The sequence below is a fragment of the Ursus maritimus genome, unplaced genomic scaffold, assembly GCF_017311325.1.
Source record: "Ursus maritimus isolate PB19 unplaced genomic scaffold, ASM1731132v1 scaffold_2, whole genome shotgun sequence".
Lineage (NCBI taxonomy): Eukaryota > Metazoa > Chordata > Mammalia > Carnivora > Ursidae > Ursus > Ursus maritimus.
The window spans coordinates 71305427-71320047 of NW_024424452.1; the positions used below are offsets into that span (position 1 = coordinate 71305427).

The 14621-nt window shown below is 56.1% G+C and overlaps 1 protein-coding gene across 1 annotated transcript in view; it reads left to right on the plus strand.

Moving 5' to 3' along the window:
• The window catches only part of LOC103667285 (calpain-8), a 39285-nt gene that overhangs the window by 826 nt on the left and 23838 nt on the right, over positions 1–14621 (plus strand). The window contains 3 exon segments of the mRNA XM_008695408.2: positions 6326–6395; positions 13199–13317; positions 14012–14145. Of these exon segments, the coding sequence (XP_008693630.2) occupies positions 6326–6395; positions 13199–13317; positions 14012–14145 (323 nt within the window).

A 14621-nucleotide genomic window follows, 5' to 3' on the forward strand; every position in this document is an offset into this window, starting at 1 on the left:
CCACCGGTCAGCTCAGGCTACCTCTGTTCCTTCGCCTCTCTTCCTGCCCAGTCTGCAGACAGTTCCCACGGCTGGAGGGACAATTCCCACCCTGCTCCCTGCAGCCCGCCACGGCCCACCTTCCCGTCCTCCCCAAAACCTGTGCGGCTAGTCTGGGGTGTGGGCAAAAATCCGGGCTGGGAATCAGTTTCGTATTCTTGTTTCGAGAGTTGATTCAACAGACAGGTGTGTTTTGTACCAGAGGCGGGCTGCGCCCTGGTGGGGATGGTGGTCGGGGAGACGTGAGGAGCGAGCTGTGGTCTCGGCTCTGATGGAGACGGTGGGGAGACAGGCGTGTGAGTCAAGCACGGACACCCCGGGAAGGAAGACGGAAGCGTTCCACGCGATCAGCCACGAGCCACGGGACCCCAGGGTGTCAGGAGGGTGCGCTCTGTGGACCTGGAGGATGCCAAGGGGCCTGGGGTGGGGGAGACGGGGATGAGGGCGCTCCGCTTGGCCCTAACGAGTTCACTTGCTTCATTGTGCCCTCCCTCCCCCCTCTGTCTGTCCTTCTCTCCTTCCTTCCCTTTCCTTCTTCTAATTATGGTAAAACACATGAAATGTAAGACTTGCCATTGTAACTGGTGTTAAGTGCGTGTTGAGAACATAATGCTGCAGCCATCCTATCACTGCCTCCAGACCATTTCTCATCTTGCAAAACGGAGCCTCTCTCCTCACTCAACACCGGCCCCCGCTCCTCCCTCCCCCAGCTCCTGGGGCCACGGCTCGACTTCCAGTCTCTGAAAGTCTCACTCACCACGATGCCCTCCGGGTTTGTCCACGGGGTAGCAGGTGTCAGAATGTCCTTCCTTTCTAAGGCTGAAGACAATTCCATTGTATGCGTTCACCATATGCTTTTTAATACCTTCATTAATCAGGGGACATTTGGGTTACCTCGACCTTTTGGCTCCCACGGACCATGCTTTTACAAAGACGGTGTTCAAATATCTCTCTGAGACCGTGCTTTCAATTCTTTTGGATGTATACTCAGAAGTGGAATCACTAGATCATTTGGTGATTCTATTGTTGATGCTTTTTTAAAGAAACAAAATGTATTTTTTTGGGTTTCTTTTTAAAGAAAGTTTTAATTTGAGTTCCAGTTATCATACAGTGTAATGCTAGTTTCAGACGTACAATGTAGTGATTCAGCACTTCCATCCATCACCCGGTGCTCATCACGACAGGTGCACCCCTTTACCTGTCTCCCCCACCCCACACCCCCTCCCCTCTGCTTCTCTTCGTTGGCCTAGAGAGGGCTCTTTTTTCCCTTTGCTTGTTTTGTTGTGTTTCTTAAATACCACATATGAGTGAAGTCCTATGCTATTTATCTTTCTCTGATCGACTTATGTCAGTCACCATTATACTCTCTAGCCCCATCCAAGTCGTTGCAATGGCAAGATTTCATTCTTTTTTATGGCTGAGTAATATTCTGTTGTGTGTATATGTACACACACCACATCTTTATCCATTCATCAATAGATGGATACTCGGGCTGCTTCCATATCTAAGCTATCGTAGTTAAAGCTAGTAGATAAAACATCAGGGTGCATGCATTTCTTGAATTAGTATTTCTGTATTCTTTGGGTAAATACCCAGTAGTGCGATTACTGGATTGTAGGGTAGCTCTATTTTTAGCTTTTTCAGGACCCTCCATACTGTTTTCCAGAGTGGCCGCACCAGTTTGCATTCCCACCAACAGTGCACGAGGGTTCCCCTCTCTCCACATCCTCGCCAACACCTGTTTTTTCTTGTGTTGTTGATTTTAGCCATTCTGACCCGTGTGAGGTGGTGTCTCATTGTGGTTTTGATTTGTATTTCCCTGATGATCGGTGATGTTGAACATCTTCTCATCTGTCTGTTGGCCACCTGGATGTCTTTTTTGGAGAATTGTCTGTTCGAGTCATTTGCTCATGTTTAAATTTGGTTTTTGTTTTTTTTTTGTTTCACTGGCTGCGTTTGAGGGTGCCGCCTGACTTTGCTGGTCTCAGGGCCTTCATACCAGTGGCTCTGATGACCCTGCTTCCCACAAAGGCATTAACCTTGACCTGTCCTTAGGGGAAAGCAGATGGGATCGGCTAAATATGTATGTATAGATGCTTTCTCCCTCCTAATAATAGATGAAGCTTGATACTTAGATGTTTTCTGAAATCATAAAATTTGGCATGCTGCCCCTTCCAGGTGTTTTGCCTATTTTTGGCCTTTTTTTTTTTTTTAAGATTTAAAAAAATTTACTTGAGAGAGAGAGAGAAAGGGAGTGCCAGGACAAGCAGGGGCAGAGGCGGAGGGAGAAGCAGACTCCCCGCTGAGCAGGTAGCCTGACATGGGGCTCAATCCCAGGACCCTGGGATCATGACCTGAGCCGAAGGCAGACACTTAACCCACTAAGCCACCTAGAGATGCCCCTATTTTTTTTTTCTTTTTTTCCTATTCTTAAGCTGCTAAATGGAAGTTCTGCTTGGGCTGTTATTCTAATGGTGGAAGACAGGTTTGCCCAGATTGAAGATCTTGGGGTCAAGCTTGGGTTCTCATGACTCTAAGGTGATTTTTCCCCCCGGCATTGGGCAAGAATAGCCGTGCTGTCGCAGACGCCGTGGCGGCGAGCAAGACCAGGGGAGCTCTCCACAGGGTCTCCACACCCTCTCCATCCTCGGCTTCCCCATTGCGCCGGGTTCCTGCCCAGCCCGGGCCTGTGGTTTGAGGGATGCCCGGCATGCATGGGCCCAAGTGCGGCGCAGTGGACGAGACTTTTCTTCGTGCCTTTCTGTCAGTGAGCAGTTTCCTGCTCTGAAGGAGGAATGTAGAGCGGGGAGCAAGGTGAGGTCAGCTGCACGGTAAGGACCCAGGAAGCAGCCAGCCCAAGTTAAGGGAGATGTGGAGGGTGTGACCGTTGGGAGATTAGGGTTCGGATAAGGGGACGGGCCTTCATCAGGGGCTGCTGCCCTTCCTCCAGCCGCTGCCTCTGGACTAACGAATTGGGGATTTTCAGTTCAGCCGTATATGTGTGCAGGTCGTGAGCAGCGGGAGCAGGAAGGCCCAGGCTGTGAACGTGTGTCCAGGGAAAGCACGGCCTGAGGAAGGCAGAAGTCCCTCGTAACACCGGGGAGACGGAGCTGAGGCTGGAAGCTCCAACGGGGCCAGGCCCTGGAGGGACAGGAGTGTGGGGCAGCGATGTGGCGTAACCTGTGGCGATGGCGACCAAGGTGGCAGCAGCACGGGTGTCCAGCCACGCTGGGCCAGAGCTCTGGGAATGGCCCCGGGAAGTGCGGTCACCGAGAATGTGCCGACCCGGTGACTTCCTGCCTCGGACTCACACAGTGCCCGGGGCTCCCCATGCCCTGCGTCAGGGGCTGATACGGGCCTGAGTCGTTTGTGTTGGCGGTGAGTTCTGAGATCCTCACCTGTGTGGCAGTAAATGTGATTACCGAGAAGACACGAGCTTGTTATGAAGGAGGACAGATGGGGTGTGGGAAGGCCCGTCTCTCCCAAACCGCTCTGACTGCACTTTACCCCACGTTTCCCACCCGAGTGCGAGTCCCAGCGGGAAGTGGCCATGGGAAGGGCTTTCTGCAGCCCCTGAAGGACTCACGCGACCTGTGAGTCACTTTGCTTCTTGGTTGGTATTTCTGGGTGGAGGCGTTTTGAATTATGCTAACAGATGACGTGAGAAAAGGCACATCCCCTCTGCCCATAAATCACTCTGTGCCATTCTGCCTATGACCTGTGAAAGTGCCACTAGCCCTCATGAACCACTCTGTCTCCCACACCAAACACAAGATTTTAGCAGAACTTGGTGGACCCGTTAGCTCTGAGTCTGTCGAACTGACATCCCGTGACCTGCGTGGTTGACTTGTGCGGCTCAGGGGAGCCATCTGGGGGATCGTCATATTCTGTGGCTGGCGGTCGAAGCCAGGGCTTTGGGTGATGCCCCAGGAGGTGGGATCGTTCAGAGCGTTGGGGACCCCGGGGCAGGGCTCCCTGACTGAAGGGCAAACAAAGCAGAGGAAGTTGAGGGTGACAGAGGAGGAGTATTTGGAGAGGTGAGGATCGGTCAAGGGTGAGTAGGGATGCAGAAGCTAAGGGAGGAGAGCTCCAGGAGGGGCGAGGAAGGAGGGAGCAGTGTCAGAGGTGGTCGGGCAGTCAGCATCTGGGGTAAGAGAGCTCCTTCTGTGGTTACTGGCGAAGGGAGAAGCCAGAATGTGGGAGACTGATGGATGAATGGGTGATAGGAGGGGGCAATGTTTTAAGAGAGTTTTTAAGGAACGAGATTCTGTGACACCCTGTTCGGTGCATTCTCCTCCCTTCCTTCTCAGTGAAGCAGCATCTTTCTTTTTCAAATGAAATTTAATGTCATTTTTTTGTCCTTCCCTTTTTTTTTTAAATTTTATTTATTTATTTGACACACAGAGAGAGAGAGTAAACACAGCAGGGGGAGGGGCAGAGGCCGAGGTGCAGGGAGCCCAATGTGGGGCTCGCTCCCCGGACCCTGAGATCATGACCTGAGCCGAAGGCAGACGCCCAACCAACGGAGCCACTCAGGTGCTACTGTCCCTCCCCTTTTAATTATTAATTTCCCAAATCTCTCCACCTTCAGAATTTGCCCTTCGAGAACACCTAGCTTGGGTGATGCCAGGTCTCCGTCTAAATTGCCGCTGGAGATCACAGAAGTGGGAAACAAAACAAATAGAATGGAAGGTCCACCCCCGGAGGGCTGGCTGAAGAGCTAGCAGAACTTAGGATGAAATTCTAAGGCTCGGTCTGTGCTAAGAAAGGATGTACAAGACATTTGTGATAAAAACAGGTGCACGTGTCAATGTGCTTTTATGGGAACTGACAGTTTCTGGAAGAATACATAGGAAATGGGAACAGCGAGGAATCCGAACGCAAGAGATTTCTGTTTCACGGCATTATTTACTTAGACATTTTTTTAAACTTATGTGCATATATTACTTTTTCAACAAAACACAAGTGAATGAATTTTTTTAATACTTGGAAGAAAAGAAAGCCAGCCCAAAGGCACTGTTTTCCCGCCCACTTAGGCAGGAGCTAGCGGTGTCGTGCGGGGCTGTGGGGCTGTCCCCGCAGGGCCCACCGCGAGTGGCACAAGGCGGGATCCCAGTTCTGGGTGCCAGCTTCTCTGTGCGTCCTCATGCACCCGCAGACGGTCACACCCAGGGGCGTCTTTTTACCTTGAGGACACACGCTTGCCCCTGACCGTCTGCCTGGAGGCTGGCCAGACAACCGCCCGTCCTTCTGCTCGGAGACCCTGCCTTTCTAACGGACGGACGTGTGTCCTCTCCCATCCAGACAGCCTCCCAGACGTACCCCCTTGGGCGTTTCTCTCCTTTCCCCTTTGCGCACGAGCCCACACCCGTTGTTATATGCTCGGCTTTTCTCTGACTTTTCGGTCAGGTCAGTCCTGGTTTCCCACGCAGGCTGGACACACCTCAAGTGTGAGGCCCGTTCCCTCTTCCCTTCCCCACGTTGCCCTCGTGCCTGCCTAACCTGTGCAGGGGTGCTGTGTGCGGAGTGGGCTCGGCAATTCTGCTGGGTAAACGGGGAGGAAAGTGCCTGGCTGGGCCCCAGCAGCGCCCCAGGGCTGGGGCCACCCTGACGGGTGTGAGTGGACGGAACGCACCCCGACACCTCAGCGTCTCCGTCAGCTCCGGGGGCCATCATTCACGTGCTCGGGCAGTTAATGGGCGTGCGTACCATTTAGTTAGCACGTGCAACACTGACCTAATCCTCTCGGTGTAAATAGGGGCGTCGTCTGAGCGTGAGGTCATATTTCAGCACCTTAGCGCCTCAGCCTCTGCCCGTCTCCCACCGCCGTTCATACCCACGCTCGGCGTGGCCCACAAAGTAACATAGACACCGGTGGAGGGTGGGGAGGCGGGCTGTGGCTGCTGCCCTGCACCCCTGCCTTGCACCCTGCCCTGCACGCCTGCCATGAATCCCTGCCTTGCACCCCTGCTCTGCACTCCTGCCCTGCACCCCTGCTCTGCACCCCTGCCCTGAACCCCTGACCTGAATCCCGGCCCTGCACCTCCATCCTGCACCCCTGTCCTGCACCCCTCCTCTGCACTCCTGCCCTGCACCCCCGCCCTGCATCCCTCCTCTGCATCTCTTGTTGCCTCCTCCCTTCACTGGGCTGCAGGTTCTTCAGCAGGGACACACAGTAGGTGGCCTGGTCTCCTCCCGGCTCGGCTCTGACCATGGAGCTCCCTGACCCTGGCTACCACCAGCACTGGGCCCCTTATGAGTTGTGTTTTGTCCCCCTTGCTTTCAGGAATTGTGCCCCAGCCCCCAGTTTATCGTGGGCGGAGCCACGCGCACAGACATCTGTCAGGGGAGCCTAGGTGAGTCACTGTCACCGGGGACTGTTTGCGGGTGAGGGCGGCTGTGTGTGTGTGTAATGAATAATGGGACTTGACATCACATCTGTGGTGTTGCATGTGGGTCTGTGTTTCTGAGACAGTGCTCCTTGTGTGGGTCTGTGATACTGGTACCGTGGCTCCCCCCGGGAGATCTCCGTGGGACACCGAACCCCTCCCATGCAGGAGTAACGGGCCAGGATTGTAGGCGCACCGTGGACAGCAGTGCTGTGCGGTGCTTTGACGGTCAGTGCCTGTAAGAGGACACAATCCGCCGGAGGGAGCGGCCACGTCCACATGACTGTGGGCTGTCCCAGGAGATGCTTTAAAAGGAGTAAGAAAACAAGAATCCCATGCTGCAGCTGAGCTCTCCTTCAGAGCCGGGCACCCCCTCCCCTCCCGCGATGGCAGCAGGACCGGACCCGGAGACGCAGGCAACCAGGAGACAATCCCACCTGTGAAAGTCAGCGAAGCGAACAGGAGCTCAGCATCCACACAGGCCCCAAACCCTTTCCCTTCAGGAGGGTCCCCTCCTTCCTTTTCCTCCTTGTTCCAGGCCAAGAAAACCAGTTCTCCTCAGCCTGCTGGAAGCCTTGATGAATTTGAAATTCACGGGCATTTTATTCCAAATGCTTCCCACGTTCTGACCTTAACGAGCGCGGCTACCAGACACCCCCTCGGCCTGAGCTCGCGGGGCCTGAGTGCAGAGCCTTGGGAATGTTCTGGGCGTCCCCACGGGTGTGCGCCCGCTGCCCAGAGCCATGGCTGCTGTGTCCCAAGCCCTTGTGCCATTCGAGCTGTTTGTGTGGGGGCTTGGGGGTGGGGCAGTGTCCTGCCCCTTCTCCTTCTGCCTTTTCACTTGGAGCTCAATGTTTAACCTAATTAGCATGTGTCTCAGGGAAACACAGCTCTGAGCGGATGCTTTTAACGGCTTCTTGTTATAGGTGCTTTCACTTTGGAAAAGCTATTTAGTAAGTGCCTTTTAATCGATGGCTTGAACAGAGGTTCCCTTGAATAGTTTTAAGCAAGGAGAAGTGAGGGCTTCCAGAGGAGGCCCGGGTGTTGCCATGGTGAGCGCCTGCAGCAAGCCGGGGCCACAAATGGACCCAACGCTCTCGGAATCCAGCTTGAGGAAAGCAAGTGGGGCCGCCAGCAGGTGCCCGGGAGTGAGCCCATCCGCACGGTGGCTTTTTGTATGAACAGAGCAGAAGAGGGCTGAGGGCCTGTCACTGGGAGCGCGGCTTGGCAGGTGGAAAGGTGGCTGCCCCTGGGTGCGGGGTGGCGGGCGGGGCAAGTCACAGCAACCGTGAGACAGCCGGGCCCGCCCCATGAGGGGTGGGGAGGCTCCCCATCAGAGGAGCTATGCCAGGTGCCACTCGGGAGATAGGGAGTGCCGCCAACAATGTCTGTTCAGAGCTCTAGAGTCTGACACCACACAGCGGGGTCTGCTCCGGGGTTAAAACATTTTTATTACTCTTGCTTACAGTTTTTTAATTACTATTTTGAATACACGCTGTTCACGAGTTAAAACACTCGGAAGGTGTGCCGTGACGAGTCGGCTTCCCATCTCCCCTCCTCCCCTGCTCGCTGCCCTGTGACCGCTTTTCTGTCCTTTCAGCAAATTCAAGCAAATCCAAAATCTCATTTTGCTTTTCAATGCTTTCTTGCATCGGAGGCAGCAAACTGTGGACGCTGCTTGGCATCTGCTATTGTTCTCGTTCCTCTTAACAAAGAGTCGTGTGGATCCGCACTGCTCCGTCCCTCATCCTGTCGGCTAAGGCTGCCACGGAGCTGTTTGTCTCTTTTGCTGTTTTAACAAATGTTGCGGTGAACGCCGTCCTGTTGCGCGGGGGTGGTGGTCATCGCGCTGCGGGCCTGGCGGGCTTGGGGAGCATTTGCTGAGCTCTTGATGGGTTGCCCTGAACCCTTCGGGTTATGGCATCATAAATCATGTGAAAACAGCTGCCTTTCTGACATCCTGCTTTCCCACTGGCTTTCGCCCTTCCGCGTGGCCCTGAGCTGTGCTGACTGTCCTCGTCATGCTTTTCAGAGAAGCCCTGTGCCTTTGTGTGAGGGACTGGAATGTCCACAGAAGCTTCCGCTCAGGACACTCGGGGTGCAGACACTGCTGACTTACTCTTGCCACTGGCCCCACACGCTGCCCCACCTGCACCAGCGCTGCCACCAGGGGCCATGTGGTTGGGAGCAGGTGACCATGATCTCAGGGTGAACAGGATCCATGGACGCCAGAGGCCATGTCCAAGCTGGAGCCATGTGTCTCAGTGTCTCACGTGTCTTGCAGGTGGAGCCCGGGGAAGAGGGCAGAGTGGTGTCCATGGGAGGGAGGCTGGTCACCGAGGAGGCCGGGACTGTGGTGTGGGGCCCAGGGAACCCAGTCCAGCTGCTGTCTCCAGGGTCGGAAATGATCAGCTTTGCCTCTGCAGGGGTACAGGCAGGGGTGAGGCCTGGCGTTGGCATGGCTTGGAGGGAAGGAAGGATGGTGTAACGACGGGGCTCAGAGGGCCTGTAGGAGGTCAAGAGGTCACCTGGCATCGCACGGCGGATGTAGGGTGTAGGAGGCCTTCATATCCAGGCACAGGACGGAACATCCTGCAACGCACAGGACGGCCCCCCCGCCCAGGCATTATGCAGCTTGAGCGTCGGCTGGTTTCAGAGATCCCGCTGTAGCTGGATTCACTCACGTTCCAGGAGCCTTATTCGCTAAGGCAGTAACTCTAAGATCCGAATCTGGTTCTAGTGTTACAGGCTGTTTTCTCTCCCCGTTAGCGCCATCGATTGCACAATGGTTAAATCCTAAGATCAGCTCTCTAGTCAGCATGACACGAGTTTTCCAATCCCTGCTGACACTTTCCTATGGACGAGGTTTCCTTCAGTTAGCACTTTATGACGGGGTCCGTGACACATCTGCGGCCCACTACCCGCTTCCGGTGAGCTGTCAGCGTAGCCCATGAGCTGGGGGTGTCGGCCAAGCAGGAGGACCCACAAGTGTGCGGTGTTTTAACAGCAGCCAGAGGCATGATGAAATGGGAGGCCGGAAGGCACCCTGTGGTGGAAGAGGGGGTAGGCCCCGGGAATGGCTTGGCGCCCGTGTCAGAGCCGAGCAGCGCCTGCTTGTGAGCCCTGAGCAGGCGGAGGAGGCCTCAGCCACCGTCAAACGCTGAAGGTGAATTTTTACATACAAGCCCACGTGAGCAGGTCAGCATCTGTGTCGGGTTCAGAGGTGTGGTCGGCACAGCCTTGCTTGCTCCCCTGGACCGTTCTCTGCCCGCCGCCCGCCTCTCGCTGATAGTGAGTGGGAGGGAAGAGCAAGCCAGCCAATCATAGGCGTGTCCCATCTCTTTTGGATAAATATTCATTCAATCGCCCTTTTTGGGTGGTTTCTTGCTTCTTAAAGCCTGGCCCCTCTCCAGCCTCCTCAAGACGGTGCCTGGATACGAGGAAGGCCAGAGGTCCTCTGGGCGACCCCAGCAGGTGTCCTGTGATCCCACTCAGTTCTGCCACGCTGTCTGCCCAGAGAGACTGTCCCCCCATGTCTCAGACCCCAGGCTCCTGTGCCCATTGTCATCCATGCTTCTGACCCATCAGCTGTAGCTGGAGGGCCCCACAACCCCTTCTTGAGCCCCCAGAACTCAGAGAAACATCTTACTCACTAGAGCATGGGTTCCTAGAGCATGGGTTCCTAGCTGAGGATACAGCTTGGCAACAACCAGATGGAGGAGAGGCACAGGGTGAGGTCTGGGGAAGAGGCTTCCACGCTCCCTTGGGGGTACTGATTGCCCCAAATCTGCACGTGTGTACGAGGCTGGGGGCTCTCTGAGTCCCGGCCTCTGGGTGTTTATGGAGGTTTCATGACAGAGGCCTGGTGGACGGAATCACTTGGTGCTGGTGGTGGGTTCCTGGGTCAGGGGGTGGGGGTGGCACTGAAGGGTCCAAGCCACTCATCCTGGGTTGGTTCCCCTGGCAACCAGTTGGGTCACCTAGGGGTTTTCCAAAGCCACCTCATTAACATAGCAAAAGAACTGTGCTTTCTCCCATTGTGTAGAAGGCAGCTGCCTAAGGCTGCAGGAGCTCTGAGCCTAGAAACAGGTCTAAGACCCAGCCTGCATTTGTTATTATAAATCACAGCCTCACAGCCGGCTGGTGCTTGTGCTGGAGCGGTCCCCAGGGTCCCAGCTGGCCCCAGGGGGGCGCGATTGTGCAGGGTCGGCCCGTTCCCCCCGCCCCCCCGGAGGGCTCCCAGGCTGAGCCTGCGGCCACCACAGTTGCAGGTGGGATGGACCTGCCCGTTCTCCTGCCCCCAGCAGCATAGGAATCCCTGGGGCTGCCATCTACCCTCCTCTCTGCCTCCAGGCTCTGTGTTGTCACCGTCATCCTGCTCCTGGGGTCCCCCAGTGGCAGGCAGAGCATGAATGTCCTCTGCTTTGGCTTCATCTTCAACCTAGTCTCGGCTTTACTATTGTTCCTGCTCCTGCCGCTGATCAGCCTCATGAAGGGACTACTGCAGCAATCCCAGCACCTGACCTGTTCTCTGTCCCTGCTTCCCTTCCTGGTCCTTCTGCTGGTGGCCCAGGGCAGCTCTCCTTCTCCCCTTGGTGTTTGGGAAGCGCCCATAAGCTGGAGGCTGAGCTCTTGCTACCTACCGTTTATAATAACACTAGGTGTTCAGACCGAAAGGGAATTTCTGATTTAGTGATTTCTGTGCTAAGAATGCCTGACTCAGGATGACTATCTCTTTGTGGACTTAAAACCAGAGCCCCTTTGTTGTTAGGGTTGGGGTCTGTTTGCTATTTGCTGGAAGCCCTGAGGCTTATGGGTGGAGGGGGTGGAGGGGGTGGGGGGGTAGAGGGTTCTAGACAGTCATTATTTAAGCGGAATTAAAAAATCACTTTATTGTTTCAACAACCATTAAACCCATTACATGTATAACCTGAGTAAGGAGTAGAAAGAACAAAGTTCAAGGTGGTTCCCCAACTTCCCTGGAGATCAGGGACCCAGGACGCCCCCATTCTAGCTCCGCAGTTAGTCCAAACTCTAACCCATGGCCAGATCTTGCTGGAGGGTGGCCAGCGAGGAGGGACTTGTCCATCAAGATTTTTCCCACCCACCTTATTCGCCACCAAACGCCTCTTGGCTGCTTCTGGAAATTAAAACTATGGTCCAAGGTCACAGTCGTGTCCCTACAGAGAAGAACCCAGGGAACGTGCCACACGCTTCAAGGGAGGTCCCCAGACAAGTTCCCGAAATGCTCTGAGCAGCTGAATAGATGTCCATCCTCCCAAGAGGACTCTCTGAAGGGGCGCGCGCTGATTTGGATGTGTTCCTGTCCCGGCAATCCACTCGCACCTGACACAGTCCTTGCCAGGAATCCACACGCCCGCGTACCCGCTGCCCCTGCTCGGGGACCCGAGCTTGCTGCGAGCGCCAGGAGGACCCGCGAGATGTCACGAGTGAGGCAGATGAAAAGAAAATTAAGCTCCTCCAGCTGGGCAGCCCCGTTTGATGTCAGCAACTGAGGGACACATAGTTTCCATGCCATGAATTCTAACGTGTGAGGAGTTTTCTGGGTGGGCTGCTGGAAGCAGCTCAGCTGGGAGCAGCAACGTCGGAGGGGCCGCGGGGACGCCTGCGTCACGCAGGGCTGCGGCGTGGACGTGGGAGGGGCCGCAGGGACGCCTGCGTCACGCAGGGCGGCGGCGTGGACGTGGGAGGGGCCGCGAGGACGCCTGCGTCACGGAGATTTGTGGGGTGGACGAGGCAGGGGCCGCGGGGACGCCTGCGTCACGGAGGTTTGCGGGGTGGATGTCGGAGGGGCCGTGGGGACGCCTGCGTCACGGAGGGCTGTGGGGTGGTCACCCTGTCAGCTCCCCGGGGCCTGCGCTGGGAGCCTTCCCTCGTTATCTGCCCCCCGACCCCCGAATGCTCTTGGACGTGGGAACTGTCAGGTCCAGTGCACGTCCTCTCGGGCTCCCTGTGCCCACAGACCAGGGAGACTCGTGGGCAAACACTCAGGGGCTACTGGGGCTTTGCCCGGGAAGAAGCCATAATCCACTGAGTCATCGGTCCTTTGCTGTTCATCAAGCATTCCTTGGGGCCCTACTATGTGTCAGCCGCTTGCTAGGGATGCCTGACCAGGAATTCCCATTCTGGCTGGCTTGGGTGCCCCTGGGAGGGCGCTGGGGTTCCGAGGAGGGAAGTGGGGTCGCCTAAGCTGCACTGAGTAGCTGGTGTGCAAGCAGGCGCTGTGACCCGAGGTGGCTTGTGATGGGGGCACAGAGCTTGGAATTGGTTTTTAGGAAACACAAAGAAACACTGGCTGGAAAGAAGAGGAGGGGAGAGGCCACAGGTGGCATCTCAGTGAGGACTTGTGAGGACAAAAAGCAGCTGCCACCTGGGGGAAAAGCCAGGCCCTTCGCATCCGAGTTTGCCTGGAGGGCAGGTTCTTGGGGGGGAGCAACGGAGGAAAGCTGGAGACATGGGTGGGATCCGTACTTTTTTCTTTGCATTGTCCACCTCAGCCATCGGTGCTTAGAGGTGAGATGATCAGTGTCCAGGGATGAAGCGGGGAGCAGAGAACTTCCCGTTCCCAGGATGGGACTTTGAGTGAAGCAGTGGGAGCTGCCCGTGACCTTCAGATGTGGGAGGACAATGGCGCATCTGACCCGGAAGGGGCTGGGGGGACACGGGCTGGGCTGAGCAGGACGCAGAGGGTCAGACAGGGCAGGGACCGGTGGCTGGCCTGACTGGTGTGTCCCTGTGACCTGATGCAGGTGACTGCTGGCTGCTGGCCGCCCTTGCCTCCCTGACCCTGAACGAAGAGCTGCTCCGCCGTGTGGTCCCCGGGGGCCAGGATTTCCAGCAGAACTACGCGGGGATCTTTCGCTTTCAGGTACTGTGCTCATGGTGCTGGACGCCATGGGTGACCCTGTAGCCATGTGGGGGTCGGGATGCCATCGAAAATCTGTGTGTCGCTTTGGACTCCCGCAGATCTTCAGCCCTGATGGCCAGCTGTTGGTCCGAAGCCTTCCTGAGAACATAAACAGTTGACTCACATGTTTTGTATGTTACGTGTGTTATACACTGTGTTCTTAGCATAAAGTAAGTCAGAGAAAAGATAATGTCGTTGAGAAATCGTAAGGAAGAAGACATACATGTTTCAGGACTGTGCTCTATTTGTTAGTTGGCCCTTGCTGACCCTGTCATTTGGGGGTATGTCCTGTACCCTTGGGTCTCACCCTACATCCCCAAACTAGAAACCCAGCAGCCCATGTCCAGTGGTCTGGACGCTCCCCTGGTCTGAGAACCACTGCTCCCATGCACCCTGCCCTCCCCAGCCCTGCAGCCTCAACAAGGAGGGCCCCTTTGGGGTGAGGTCCTGAGGCGTGAGACACAGTCACCCCCGGCGCCATGTGGGCACATTTGCTTATCACTTACAGGCTGGATGCCACGTGTCCTGTGTTCTCTGGCCTCTCCTGTGAGCATGGACGGAGGATGCAGAGCCTGCTCTTGGAGGGGCTCGGAGCTCATCCCTTGGCACAGGGTGCTGTCTGAGGGGCCTCTGCCCTGTGTCCCCTGTCCCACAGTTCTGGCAGTACGGTGAGTGGGTGGAAGTGGTCGTGGATGACAGGCTGCCCACCAAGGACGGGGAGCTGCTCTTCCTGCACTCGGAGACGGGCAGCGAGTTCTGGGGAGCACTGCTGGAGAAGGCCTATGCCAAGTGAGTACATGGTTCGGAGCTGGGAGATCCCCGTGTCCCCAGAGGACCACACCTGCCCCGCCCTGAACTTGGGATGCCACACCGAGTCCTCCCCAGCACCTGGATGCTGGGGCCAGGAGCTTACGGCTCAGCTCTGCCTCTGTGAAGGTGTGGATTGGGGGGCAAGCCCTGCAGATCCTTGGTGCCTCCATGTTCTTCTCCTTCAAACCCCAAGGTCGGTTCCTAGGTCAAGGTGAATTTATCAAAGAATGTTGAAGAGGAAGGAACAGGTACACCTCGATGCTGATGCCCTGCCCAGTGCACTCCCCCTCTTCCCGTGGGCCTTCCATGTGGGAAGACTTCTTTGTGGGTTCTCCTGATGCGTGTCCTGCAACCCCATTCTTTTCCAGCCCTCTTCCCAGAGCAAGCCCCCGGGGCACTCTCCCCCCAACCCTGCCTGGGCCCCCAACCCCCAGGGACCCAGGAAGACAGGGTCC